Below are 14,991 nucleotides of genomic sequence, written 5' to 3' on the forward strand. Positions count from 1 at the left end.
CATTACAAACAAAGACAAAATTATTGTTAGGTTTTATAGGACCAATTTTGTTAAGTACAAATATTAAAGCACCACACCCTGCAAGTTGAAATACTTTACATTGCTAGATTGTTATATTCATAAACAAAATAACTTTAAAAATACAATGACTTTTAAGAATATAAAATAAGTATGCTAATTCTTTCTATTTATCCCCTACTCCCAACCTTGCTAGTCACTGCTGATTCTGCTCACTCCGGCTTGCCACATATCTGTCTCGCTGATTAGTTGTCCACTAAGCCACTGACTCACTGACCCTCTTGAGTCGCCAGCCCTCCTAGTCGCCAATCCTCCTCGTCTCCGAGCCTCTGACCCGTTGATCCGCTGATCCTCTGATTCACCCCTTCCTTCTCCCAACCTTCGTTGATGACAAGGGCTTTGTAGATGAGCATGGGAAGCAACTTCAAACAGAGAGCAACTTCGAGTTGTAAGATTGTATAAGTAAGCTGCAAGCTGGAGAAGATGCAAGATGACAGGTTCATGAGAGGAGGTTTGGCAGCAACAGGGTGGATCGGTCAGAGGGAGTGTTGGGGAGTGGAAGCAGCCACTATAAAATATCCTCAGTGGCCCTTCATTGGACCCAAAGCAAAACTCCCAACACTAAGCCTAAATTCCAGTCCCATTAACTGTGCAATGTTAAAGACTTGAAACAGGGCAACTTAAAATTACGACATACTGTACTCCTTGAAACCTACCACTTTGACAAAACTTTGGTCATCTGACTGAATGGTTCCCTTATCATGTCCAACAAAATGTGAGATATTAAATGGTTAACTTAGAAAACAAAATGTACGTCTGAAAAACTTTTGCATGCAATTAAATCAACACAAAACGTAGTTCACTGAAATGCTCCCTGTTATTCAGATCCAATTGCATTTCATTTAAAATTTATGATTAACTTTCCTCATCACTTTTAGGCTGTGATGGAAGTACAGAACTTACGGCCTTCTTACTGGAAGTTTCTACTGCGGCTTACAAAGGGAAGGTAAGTGCCTCAGTTAACTTCACCTACTTAGGGAAGGGCTTTTGCAGAGTTGGGTCGACTCTATCGACGTTAAAAATGTCAGATGGATCCTGGACGCGGAAATTTTTGCCAACAGCTAGAAGTGGCTGGGATGTGAGATACATAGACGGGAAACTTGAACTTAGCCAGGCCATTTGAACGTTATGCTGAATTGAAACAGACCCTATTTTGGCTGTTCCAAGGGCCTTAACCGTCAATTAAGAATTGATGGGAAATATGCACTCTTGAAGGATGGATCAGGTTTGTCTAAGTGTCATGATCTTAAGTTTTTAAAAAACCCTCTGCTTTTTAAGCTTGAGGAAAAATAGGCTAATGTTTCAATGAAAGTTGAAAAAAAAACATCTGTTGGACTGCTTTAATTGATAGGCCATTGATGTGTTGGGTAAGCTGGGTCTACGTGGACTGCGTTTGATGCAGGCTTGATGTGAGAGACAGGCTTCCAACACTTGAAGAAATGCAACACGATTTTGTTGAACAACTAACTATAATACATGCTTAACTGTGGGTTGACACTATGCTGACTTGACTGGAGACCTGAGGCTAACCTGACCAGACTATCTGACTACCACATGGTGTTTGTACTAGGTGCTGCTCACGAGCTCTGACTGTCTCAGAGGCTGGATCCCGAGAGAGCGGGAAAACTGGTGCCCTCTTTATAGTGGTCGTGTCCTGTCTAGTGATTGGCTGCTGTGTTCGGTGTGCTCACTGGTCATCCTGTGTGTCAATCACTGCCTGTCTGCACTCCATCATATACCTGGATGTATATTATGACAGCCATCTGGTGGAAGTTAGGATAAAAGCAGGATCACCTGTTCCATGGTTTCAATAGAGTTCTTTATTTATATTTCCTGATGGCTCTTATGTCATTATGAATGCTTGGCTGACTTTCAAATGTCACAGAATCGTATTGGGATTCACAGTTTGCTTGCCAAGCTAAAGAGGCTACTAAATTATTATCTCTCTTTGAATTGACGACTGAATAGAAGTGTGTTTGTGGAGGGTCACATGTTGTGAGGGCGGGAGGGTCACATGTTGTGAGGGCGGGAGCGTCACGGTTTTGCTAGCTCTAGTGCTGCTCATCTTTTAATCCGGAACTTAATCCTGGTGCTCATTTCATATTTGTCGTTTTTGGTTACATGGCTTGTGCTATGTTCCTGGAAGCTCCTGATTGTTTTTTTGCAAGGAAGGGCCAAGATGAAAAGTTAATATCCTAGTTTATACTGGCGGTCGGAGCTGGCTGGGGTGGGGCCCAGCTTGTAGTAGCACTGTTGCTGCTGAGCAGACTCTCGCCTTGGCAGTGCTGTGTGCACCTGGATGATGGCTGCCATCGAAAATGTTGTCTTAGCTGAAATCTTGGCTCGGCGGTGCAGGTCATCAGAGCTCACTTCGAACAATCGTGGGTTTCTTTCAAGAGTGTGGTGGAGATGCAGGAGAAGGTTCTTGTTATCGAAAGAGCACTTTCCTTGATGAGGGCCCGCCTCTGTGTTGTCAAGATGTTGCTGCATGGTGTGTCATCTATCCTGACGGGTTTGGGAGATGGGGCAGGCAGTGTGTGCCCCTGATCCTGGCCCCAAGCGAGAGGTGGAAGGCAGCTTCCCGGTTGAGTTTGAAAATTGGCTACCGTACTTTGGTCATCTGGATTTGGAGGCTGGGTGTACCAGATTTGATGGAGCACAATGTAACCTGTCTTTGAGGCCAGGGTTGGCTGGGCCCGCCAATCACTGGACCTGTATTTATCAATCCTCGATGAATGGGGGGGGGGGTTTGGAGGTTGCCAAGCTGGTCGAGTCATTCCCCCTGACCGGGGCCTAGGCTGCGGACCACCTGGGCATTGGTGTGACGGCATGGTGAAAGTGATTGGGTCTCATGCTTCAACCGTTGAAATTTGAAATCCTTGAGAGATCCTGAAGAGTGCTTGTTGATTCGGCTTTATCCTTTGCCTTCTTGTGCGAGATGGAAGATGTCTTTATCCTGTTGTTTGCCCTACAATTCTTCTGTTATCCTGGACATTACTCCCTTTGGATAATTGTTTCTTGAAAAACAAATGTTTTTATTGGGTGTTTGTTATACATAGTACAGTAAGGGCGGCACGTGGCGCAGTGGTTAGCACTGGGACTACGGCGCTGGGGACCCGGGTTCGCTTCCCGGCCCAGGATCGCTGCCCGTGTGGAGTTTGCACATTCTCCCCGTGTCTGCGTGGGTTTCACCCCCGCAACCCAAAGATATGCAGGTTAGGTGGATTGGCCACGCTAAATTGCCCCTTAATTGGAAAAAAAATAATTGGGCACTCTAAATTTAAAAAAGAATACATAGCACGGTATAATTATACACAAGATGATGAGACTTTTGCAAGGGTGTTATTTACGTTTGAGTCGGTGTTCGTTATTTACATGAGTTTAGACTTTAGATTGTTTCTTCTATTTGTTCTTTTGTTTTCTTTCCTCCTTGTTGCGTTCATTGTGGCCATTGTGGTCCAATGTGTTTTCTTTCCATCTTGTGTTCCCCTCTCTTTTCTCCCTCCTGGTTCTCCTCTGTTGTTGCACCTCCCCCCCCCCCCCCCCCCCCCCCCTCCTTCCCTGCTGCCTTCATCTCTCCCGCTGGGTTCGGTTTCGCTTTCTTGTTTCCCTGGGCCCTCGCCCTCTTTCCTTTTGTGTCTTGGCTACGTTTTCTTTGTCCCTGGGTGATAGCCGGGTGAATGGCTTCCATGTTTTGTGAAGCCACCTTCTGATACCCACGGATGGCGAATTTAATTTTCTCCATTTGGAGAAATTCCAAGAGGTCGGACAGCCAGTCTGCAGCTTTGGGCGGTGCTGCTGACCGCCAGCCAAGCAGGATTCTACGGTGGACGATCAGGGTGGCAAAGGCAAGGGCTTCCGCCCTCCTCCCCAGGAATAGATCTGGCTAATCTGATACCCCGAAGACTGCCACTTTCGGGCATGGCTCCACCCTCATCCCCACCACTTTGGACATGGCCTCGAAGAAGGCTGTCCAGTACCCGGCTGGCCTGGCCCTTTGGATAATGTTGGTGAATATTGTTGCTGTCATTTTGTCAGTGCAGAGGAGTGCTAAATGTAGGCACGATGTCATTGATTATCCTTTTCTAGAAAAATTAGATTGAGTCAATTCTGAGAAGTGTGATTTATGCACAATTTTACTCCTTTTGGGGAGGATGAGTGGAGCCAGGGCGGGGTGAGTGGGGGAGGGTTGGGTTTGGTAGGGCTAGTTCGTCCTCAGTGAGATTAAGGATAGCTCCCCAGTTAAAGCTAATCTCTTTTGTTTTCTTTCCTATTGGATTTATTTATGTTATTGAATTTTAAAATCTATGCTTTATCCTATAATGGCCGAGGCAGGCTTCCTGGAAAGGATGAGGTTTCTTCTAACCCTTCCTCGGTGTTTGGTTTTTTTCTCTCTCCTGCCAATTGGGTCTCCCTCTTTACTCCTCTCTTGACCTATTGGAACGTGATGTATATTATTGGATCTGATGGGACCAACAGCCATGGTTGGTTGTTGGGGAGGAAGGTTGCTCTGAGTTAGTCTGGGCGTTCCCTCCTTAGGGGTTCTTTTTGTCTTCTTTGCTTCATCTGGTGAGCATTGTGATGGTTCTTATCCTGTTCTGACTGAGTGGTTTGTGGAGGGGGTGGTTTCCTGGTGGTGCCAGGGAGAAGGGAATCAGCACTCCCTCACAGGATGTCTTGTGGTTGTTTCCTATATTACAACCGTGACTACAAAAAACGCCCTTTGCTGTAAAGTGCTTTGAGAGGCACCATAAAAATAAAGTTTTTTTTCTTTTTCTTCTACCTTTTCACAGGTATATTGCTCTCAGTGCAAATTGAATAGAAACATCAAATACTGGTATATTGGATGATGGTTCTCTCGGGTTTATCGGTAGTTTTCTGAGTTCCTTCAGGAACTACAGATGTTATAGGCCACAAATAAAAAGAAAATCCTGTTATGGCAGATTTCCTTCCCTGGGTTTCTTTTACATCAATCGATGTAAGTTTCATGGTTACTATTACTGAGACTGGCTTTCAGCTCCAGATTTGAATTTAAATGTCACCAGTTACCATGGTGGGATATGACCCCATGCCCCCCACAGAGAATTAGCCTAGTTATTTGGAATACTAGTCCACAGATAATACCAATACACCACTATCTTCCCTAAAGAGGGCTGGGGAGGGCAGCACGGTGGCGCAGTGGGTTAGCCCTGTTGCCTCACGGCACCAAGGTCCCAGGTTCGATCCCGGCTCTGGGTCACTGTTCGTGTGGAGTTTGCACATTCTCCCCGTGTTTGTGCCCCCACAACCCAAAAGATGTGCAGAGTGGGTGAATTGGCCACACTAAGTTGCCCCTCAATTGAAAAAAAAGTTGAATTGGGTACTCTATATTTATTTATTTTTTTAATTAAAAGAAAAGAGTGCTGGGGAGGTGTAGGGAGGGAATTTCAGAGCTTGGGGCTCAGGCAGCTGAAGGCATGGCAGCCAATACAAAATTATTAAAATTGATGATGGTCAGAAGGTCCAAATTGGTAAAGTTCAGACACTGTGGGGGATGGGGGTGTTGCAGGGATATAGTGTGTGGCTGTAAGGCTGGAGAAGATTACAGAGTTTGGCAATTGTTTAACAGAGAGCCAGTGTCGGTCAGCAAGCACTGAGGAGATGATTAATGAACTGGATGCAATGCGAGTTAGGACACTGTCTGCAGCGTTTTGAATGACCTCCAGTTTGCAGAAATTTGAACTAGAACTTTGGAATAGTCAGATCAGACATGGATGAGGGCTTCAGCAGAAGATAAGCTGAGTCAGGTCAGAGTCAGGTGATCTACAGAGCTGGAAATAGGCGGCCTTAGTGATGATGTCGATATGCGGAAGGAAGCTCGCCTCACTATTAAATATGACAGTAAAGATATATACACCAAGGATATATTTTCCATTGCTCACACCAACCATCCTTAGGTTTGTCTGGCTGACATCGCAAACTAGTGCTGGTTTGATGTTAAGGACCAAGCCTACAAGGAACGGAATTTAAACTGCACAAATCTATTTCACTTTGGGATCCAACAACTAGCAGTCCAACGAGAGTTTCATCCTGGCAGCCTCGACTGGATTTAGAACCCAAAACCCTGGAAATGAAAGGCAATGTCTCTCACACTTCACCACCAGTCTTTATAGTTCATTCCTGTAATGTTAAATATAATCTTCACTTTTATGGTATTCTTTGTTTCTGAAATTTATTTTTGTATTTATCAATATATGCAATGAAATTTCTATCATTAATGTAGTGACATCCTGTATGTTCACTATGTTTATATATTTCCCCATTATATTTACCCACAACCAGTCGGCCTGACTGTGAAGGGGGGAAGTTTTGCGATATTGGTGTGTTGGCTACAGTTAGTAATTCCAACAGCAGTAACACCAATGTGCTTCTGAAAGGAGTAGCTGATATTTCATTGAGTCTGCACACAACTAAAGCCTCTGGCCACCAGGTGGTGCCATAGAACAGTCTAAGATTCGAAACCTCCAGCGATCACATTTTGATACAGTTATTAAATACTTTGGGAAAAAATTGTAAATTTAAATTAATTCTGCAAAGTTTTGTCCACATATAAGTTACCTTAAACTTCCTTTGTGGGAAACTTCCAACTGTTCTTGCCGTCAATCCTTGGGTTTCAATTGTGCACTCTTTTTCAGTTAGCCAACAGCACCTCCCTGTCCCCTCAACCAGTTGCTTACTTTGGGAGAACATCAGGCTGTATTATGTTTGCTCTGTCTGACCTGTACGACTGGTTTCTCCAATAGCCTGATTTCCACAATGGTGTAACCTCTTTTTTGCGAACTCAGAGTTGCTCTGCTGTCGAGGTATTTTGCAGGCCTTCAACCTGCCTCCCAGCCTACATTTGAAAACTCCCAGCTTAATTATTGCCTGCTGCCTCAGCCCCCCTCCTCTTTCTCAGCCTCCTTTCTTCCCCCTCCCTACTTTCCCCTTCCCTTGCCCCCCCCATGCCATCCACATCTCATTTCTCCCATTCCCTACTTTCCACCCAAACCCATCACCCCTCCCACCCCATTTTCCCTTCACTTTCTTCCCTTTCCCCACCTTGGTTCCTTTATCTCTCTCCACTAATCTTTCTTGACTTGAATACTGCACCAGGTCTTGACTTCCAGTGTGAAACATCACAGGAGATCAACTGGACTAAATGAACAACAAAACGAAAATCAGTACGTGATTTGCCAACAATATAAATGAGGTAGATTAGTGACAAACAGCTCAAATATCTCTTCAGCTACTAAGATTTTTCAGTATTCATCTGTATCATTTTGTTTCACCCAGGTTTGCTCTGATGAACAGAAGAGTGCTGGATGTTTTTGGCACACAAGCCTCTAGAGACTTCAAAGGATTCATACCAAGACTGGACCCAAGATATACTCTTGTAAAACCGGAACTTGGGCTCCATTCCTGACTAGCTACTGGTTTGACTGGCCAGAATAAACATTCAGTGGAGTGGAGTGGTTCAGGTTCTTATGACAGGTTTAGCAAGAGTCAGTAATTCCGGCATTTCACCCTAAAAAAAAATGGTCAATAGTCCATATTCTTACTGTTTTCCTTAAAAGAAGGGCTATCTAATTGAGCCCATCTTCTATTATTAAAAGAAATGTGAATGCTTTAAGTAAGTACTTTTTGCTTTTGGAACTTCAGTAGCTTCTGTTAATTGTTTGATCCAGGTTTTGTTACAATTGTTTGCTAGTTATTTTAAATGTGATACATATAAATTCAGGTTACCACAAATCGCATTTATGCCAACTGCTTTTTAGCAGGAGCTCGCCCATTTAATTAAATTGATGCTGATGAATTTGTTTGAGAAATTTACTATGTTTGATGTAGTCTATGGTTATGGTTTCATTCCTCATAGCCAATGGATAACAAACCAATGAAATAAACAGAATTTGATGGGAAATAAGTTACATTATTTAAATTAGACCATCCACTTGCACTGCTGAAGAAACATTGTTTTTACCATCAAATAGCTCTATCACTTTTGATCAATAAAGCCCTTTTCATTTCTGTTAAGTGACCTATTTACTGCAAATTTCTATCCATACTGATAACTTAATGAAAGTCTTAATACTAATTTCTGTTCTCTTTAAACTAAATGGAAATTTTCATTCTCTGATATATTATAGAGGCGAATAATTTTGCTTGTAAATGCAATAACAAGTGTATTTCAGGTAAAATCCTTTTTGTCACAGGAATTTATAAAAAAAAAAGCTGTTAAGTTGGAAATTTCTTTTCGAAATTGATCCTCGAGGTTATTAGTACAGTTAGGTTATACCAACTCTTTGAGTGCTGAAGAACGTTTGTTTCTGAGAATGGAACAATTGCCAACAGTGGTTTGTTCAAAAGGGATATAGTGCAGAAATTGAAATTCCAAAAATTGAAATATATAATAAAATCAACTATTTACCAACTAAATCTGTTTTATTCCACACTGGAAAAGATTAAAAATGTCATTTTTGGGCATAGTCCATAACAGTGTAAAATTATTTTTATTTGCAGAAGAAAGCATATGTGTTGAATCTGTAAGAACATCTTATTTCTACAGCTGATGTGTAAATTGATCTGTTTTAGAATTTTTTAAAAAGATGTTTGAGAAGTGATATACAGACAATGACAGGAATTGCTCTAATATGTTACATGTGCTGTAAATTGGAAATAGTGGTTTCATAGATCCATATTTGCTGATTCCCACACCCAAGCCCAAGCCTGGGGGCCGGATTAGCTCAGTAGGCTAGTCCACAACACGGGTTCAATTCCCATATCGGCTGAGGTTATTCAGCCCCTCGACCTTGCCCCTCGCCTGAGGTGTGGTGATCCTCAGGTTTAATCACCACCAGTCCGCTCTCCCCCCCTCAAAGGGGAAAGCAGCCTATGGTCATCTGGGTCTATGGCAACTTTACCTATAAGCTGATTATTGAAGCTGCTGTGGTTGCAGGCTTAATCTTGAGATCTCCTAACTATGACCTAAGCTGTTCAGTTGGACCATCTTCATCAGTTCCAGTGGTGGGTGAAAATAGAATGGGAGGGGCTATTATTTCCCAGCACAAGTGGTTGACATTGACAAAAGCTGTGACTTGTATTCCATCAAATAATGGCATGTGTCTAGTTAATGAGTATATTTACAGGTGTTAATTACCTCATAAAGAAGGAGTTATCACACAATATGATGTGAATTGCTTTGGTACTTTTGATCAAATCTGAGGGTATTCAAATTCTTCCAATGCATTGGAAACATTGGGATTTACCCGAATATATACTGGAAAATTATCGTGGAAGAATCGATTCAGCAACATGTCAAACTTTAAACGGTATTCATGTCTTTTGTGAAAAATTAGTTTATTGCATTGGTCTATATGTATTGAGCTACAAAGGGCTAAAGGGCAGTTTGTACCTATTTATGTATGGCTTATCAGTGCAAAGAGCACAGTTTGTTGCTTTTGTTACCACTCCATTTGTCCATACTGCCTTAAACCTCTGCCTAGAAAACTTAAGTTTGAAATTCAAACAAAAGAAAACAAAAGACATGAACCCCTTCTGCTATCAACAGGCACCTCCAATGGTTTGTATAAAATGTCTTCACTGCAGAGTGACAAAGCAAATCTGAAGAAGGTTATGCCATGTAATTGCGTTCATTTTTGTAAGAAAAAATAGAAAACTCAAAACATGTAAATCACGTGATAAATTTAAGACTGCATCTGAACAAGTTTGTAAAGTAATATAAATATCCTTTAATTTTATCAATTAAAATACTAATAAAACATCAGTGAGACCATGTATATTTTTACTTATAGAAATGAAAAAAGATAGTATCACTGTCAGTATATTGTCAGTTTTTATTTATCAGAATTTTTTTGGGAGGAATATAACAGGTAGTTCATATAGCAAATGCAGTTTAGAAATTTATGTAAGCAGTGGTTCTGACTCAAAATATGTTCACATTGGTCAAGGTTGGCAATCCAGTGCAGTACCGAGGGTGTTCTGCACCCAATGAGGTGTCACCTTTTGCATCAGACATTAAAGCGAGACCTATCTGCCTGCCTGCCTGTAAAAGATCCCATGCACTATTTCAAAGAAGAGCAAAGAAGAGTTATCTCTGGTGTACTGACCAATAGTTACCCCTCAATCAACATCACAAGAAACAGATTATCTGGTCATTATCACATTGCTGTTTATTGGAGTTTGCCGAGTGCAAATTGGGTGCTGCATTTTCTGTAACAGTGACTACCTTTCAAAAAGTACTCCATGGGCTCGAAAGTGCTTTGAGATGTGCAGTGGTCACGAGAGGTACAATATAAATGCAAATGTTTTGTTTTGGTTGGTGATCGTAACCCAAAGCCATTAAGAATACCTTCTTCAAACTCACATTTTAACAAATGTAATATGCAACAAGATTATCTATAATGATCCAATAATGATCCAATATTGCAGAAGAGCTACCAGTTGGATTTCAGTTGGAAATGAAGGACTGTGATGGACTTCCACCCCGACAAGTGCACGTAAATTTGTTTTAAAGTTCCAGTAAATGATGGAAATTATGTAGACATGCTCTCTATTGTGTGTCATGATCAAGCACAAGGTTTGTACTTTGATCCTTTGTTACCGAATTATTATTCACAGGCACGGAAAATAGAAATAGTTGTTCAGTAATTTTCTATAAAATATGCTGAAGAGTATATGGACATTTATAATATTGTGCATTTTCCCCCATAGTGCTTCTTGTTGAACTACCTTCTCAATTGCCTTTCGAAACATATAATGTACCAATCTCCTTGTATCTTTTTCTAGCCAATAGCAAGTATTTAAATACTGCCTTAAATTTACCAAGTACAAGGTACTTTGAAACTCAAATCGCCACTACCAGGATTTTGATCCATCTAGGTTAAAGAAAATTTAATATACATGAAGAAACATGATGTGCTACTTCAAATATGAAGAAATAGCCAATTATCTCTGCTGCTGGAATTCCAAAATTGTCCTGCTTGTTTTTTAAAAATAATTTAGAGTAACCAATTAATTTTTTCAAATTCAGGGGCAATTTAGTGTGGCCAATCCACCTACCCTGCACATCTTGGGGGCAAAACCTACGCAAACAAGGGAGAATGTGCAAACTCCACACGGACAGTGACCCAGAGCTGGGATTCGAACCTGGGACCTCGGCGTCGTGAAGTAGCAGTGCTAACCACTGCGCCACCGTGCTACCCTTCCTGCTTGTTTTTTTAATGATTTTTTTTGGTGGCAATGATTGGGGTAACAATGTTGTTCAAGTGGTCTCTTTTATGAAGTTCCCAATTGCTGGTGGTAGCAAAACAAGAAGCAAAGAATAACTTTATTTTATTTTAAAATATTCAGCTACTGCAAAAAATCAGTTGGAAATAAATTGAATTTACTGTGTGCTGATACATGTAACAACCTCAAGGTCTTGCCTTGTCTGAGTTTTAAAAAAAATTTAGAGTGCCCAATTATTTTTTTGTTCAACCAATGAAGGGGCAATTTAGCATGGCTAATCCACCTAACCTGCACATCTTTGGGTTGTGGGGGTGAACCCCACGCAAACACGGTGATTTTAGTTTCGAACAGCAGTGCAAGAGAAGCTCCACTCTGGGATTCTGAATTCGTTTGGGTCTTAATATCAATTGATCACATTTGTGTTGAAAATCAAAAATTCCTTCAGAAATATGACAAAGATGTGTCATTTAAGTACATTTGTGTGACATGGTTTATGTGATAACACATCCCAAAGTGTTTCTAAAGAGAAATGGACTGAACAGCAGAGCGTTTTGTCAATTAATAAGGAGAATTGGCTGACGGCGAGAAAAGAATTAGACTCTGAGGACGTTTTTGAAAGTAGGGGAGGTAAGTTCTAAGGCAAAAGGAAGCTTGGGTGTGGGAATCATGGTTGCAGTGTAGTAACAGGATTGAAAGCTCTGCCAAAAAGTCAGAAATTTTGGGAGTCGAGGCAGTACAAGCATGTAGGATCAGAGGACTATTGTTTTTTAAATTAATTTGTGGGATGTGAGCATCGCTAGCTAGGCCAGCATTTATTGCCCATCAGTAATTGCCCTTGCGAAGATGGTGGTGAGCTGCCTTATTTGGCTGGTCCTGTTCTGGTTAATCGTGACTGCTCCCAGACTGATAAAACGTGAGGGATTCAGCGATGGCCATGCCATCCAACATCAAAGTAGTTAGATTTTCTCTTGTTGGCAGTGGGGGTTGTGATATCACTTGTGTTGCATGAATGCTACTTGTCACATATCAGACCAAACTTAAAAGATTTGTCCACGTCAAGTTCCATATGGACACATGTGCTTCGGTATCTGCGGAGCTTTGAATGGAACTAAATACAGTGCGATCATCAGTGAGCATCCTCCCTCTGCCCTGAAAAGGGAGGGGACATAATTGATAAAGCAAATGATAATGTTTGGACCTCTGACTGTACCCTGAGGAACTCTTGCAGTAATGTTCTGAGGCTGAAATGTTTAGTTCCCACATCCACCTTCCTTTGTGCTAAGTATGAAAGATTATAAAATGTAAGGCATAGAACAAGGCCATTCAAGCCATCATGTCTGTGGTGGCCAATAAAGAACTCACTAGCTTAATCCCACATACCAGTCTTGGTCTGTAGCCCTGGAGGTTACAGCATTTCCAGTGCATATCCAAGTACTTTTTAATTGTGATGAGAATTTCTGCCTCTTACCATTTAAAGCAGTGAATTCTAGACACCACCACTTTCTAGATGAAAGGGGCTGGGATTCCCTGAGCCTCCGCGCCGAAATGGTACTCGGCGCGGGGCAGAGAATGGAGGCTCAGACTCGCGACGCAGCGCCGGTCGGGGGCCATTGCAAGAGGCCACTGCGGCGGTTCTCCACAGTCGTCCGGCCGAGTACCCACCGGCGTGATTCACGTATGGTTCCACCTGGCGGGATCGCGGCTACGGTGGCCTTCCTGATGGGGGGCGAGGATCAGTCTCCGGGAGGGCCTCAACGACAGCCAGGCCCACGATCAGGGGTCACCGATCGGTGGGCACAGGCGATCTGGGGGGGGGCTACCACTTTCTGCGCCGGCCCGCTGTCCGCAATGTTGCGCGGTGCCGGTACGGAAACGGCCGCCGTGCGCATGAGCAGACCCACGGCCAGCAGTGCAGGGCCACATAAGGCAGCTGGAGCAGTGCAGAGCACTCCGGTGCCGTACTGGCCCCCTGTGGGCCACGGAATCGCTGGGCCAAGAGGCCCATTGACGCCGGCGTAAAACACTCCGGTGTTTACGCCGACGTCAACACTAAGTTGCGTTTTAGAGAATCCCGGCCAGGGTATAATCATAGAATTTACAGTGCAGAAGGAGGCCATTCGGCCCATCAAGTCTGCACCAGCTCCTGGAAAGAGCACCCTACTCGAGGTTAACACCTCAACCCTATCCCCATAACCCAGTAATCCCGATCCAACACTAAGGGCAATTTTGGACACTTAAGGGCAATTTATCATGGCCAATCCACCTAACCTGCACATCTTTGGACTGTGGGAGGAAACCGGAGCACCCGGAGGAAACCCACGCACACACGGGGAGGATGTGCAGACTCCGCACAGATAGTGACCCAAGCCGGAATCAAACCTGGGACCCTGGAGTTTTGAAGCGATTGTGCTATCCACAATGCTACCGTGCTGCCCCTTCCTTTCTGCTCAATCCTTTCTAATCCTTCTGCCAACTACTTTGAATATATGAATCCTGGTTATTGACCTTTCAGTGAAGGAAAATAGATTGTTCCTATCCATTCAGCTTCACCTATTCTAAAGATCACAACCTCAGCCTATCCAGTCTTCCCTCATAGTTAAAATTCTCCATTCCTGGCTGTACCCTCATAAATCTCTGTAGTTCGATCATATTCTCTTTGGAATGTGGTGACCAAGAACATTATGTAGTTCTCTAACTGGCCTGACGCATGCTCATACAGAATTCGAGCATAACCTACCTGATTTTACATTCTCTGCTCATCTAATAAAGGAAAGTATCCTGCATGGCTTCTTAACCAACTTAACCATCTGTCTTGGTGTTTTTAGACGTATACACAAAGATCGTCAGTCCCTCTACATTGCTCAGAATCCTATTTGTTGTGTATTCCCTTGCCTGTTGCCCTCCATAAGTGTATTATCTCACACTCCTACGGATTAAATTACATTTGCCACTTTTCTGCCCACCTGATCAGTCCATTAATATCTTCCTGCAGTTTCCTGCTTTCTTTCTCAGTGTCAACCATGTGACTTTGTATCACTTGCAACCTTAACATTCATGCCCCCTACATTTAAGTCGCATATGGCAGAGATTTTTCTCCTGGTTTCCATTGGCATCAAATTTAGCAGGGCTCGATGCCACACTCAGTCAAATTCTGCCTTGCGGTGAGGGCTTTCACTATACTGGCCAAGCCTTGACCGTTGTTGATTATTGAGATTTATATCTGTTGAATGGCAGGATTCATGGAGCAAGGAGATGAGGGGATTGGAGATGCTGCTCACGGAGTTCTGGGTATGGCAAAGGGTTTGTTGTCACATGCCAAAATGGAGCAGAAGAGAATCGTGGGCATGTTCGGGAAAGGGTGATGCAATAGATCAGGATAGTGATGCAATCATGTGGGAGGACTGAACAAAAAGAGCATGGCTTGGAAGGAAGAGGTATGTGACGGTTGAGAAAAGATTAAATGAAAGACATAAAAGAGCAAAACGCTCTTGGTGAAGTGTTGCCTTGATGTCAAGTTTACCTTACCTCTTGGGTTAATCTCTTTTGTTGATGTTTGGACCAATGGTATAATGAAGTCAGGAGCATGTAGCTCTAGCGGGACCTATACTGAACATCAGATAGCACAAAATTAGTAGTGACGTTAAGTGG

The 14,991-nt window shown here is 42.8% G+C and overlaps 1 protein-coding gene across 5 annotated transcripts in view; it reads left to right on the top strand.

Moving 5' to 3' along the window:
- tmem135 (transmembrane protein 135) overlaps positions 1-9,880 on the top strand; it is a 517,411-nt gene extending 507,531 nt beyond the window's left edge. For all 5 annotated transcript variants that reach the window (XM_038819168.1, XM_038819171.1, XM_038819169.1 and 2 more), the window contains 2 exons: positions 957-1,024; positions 7,393-9,880. In XM_038819168.1, the coding sequence (XP_038675096.1) occupies positions 957-1,024; positions 7,393-7,522 (198 nt within the window). In that variant the 3' untranslated portion in view covers positions 7,523-9,880. The remainder of the gene's footprint in view (positions 1-956; positions 1,025-7,392) is intronic.
- The last annotated feature ends 5,111 nt before the right edge of the window (positions 9,881-14,991 follow it).

This window comes from Scyliorhinus canicula, chromosome 14 (genome assembly GCF_902713615.1).
Source record: "Scyliorhinus canicula chromosome 14, sScyCan1.1, whole genome shotgun sequence".
Taxonomy (NCBI): domain Eukaryota; kingdom Metazoa; phylum Chordata; class Chondrichthyes; order Carcharhiniformes; family Scyliorhinidae; genus Scyliorhinus; species Scyliorhinus canicula.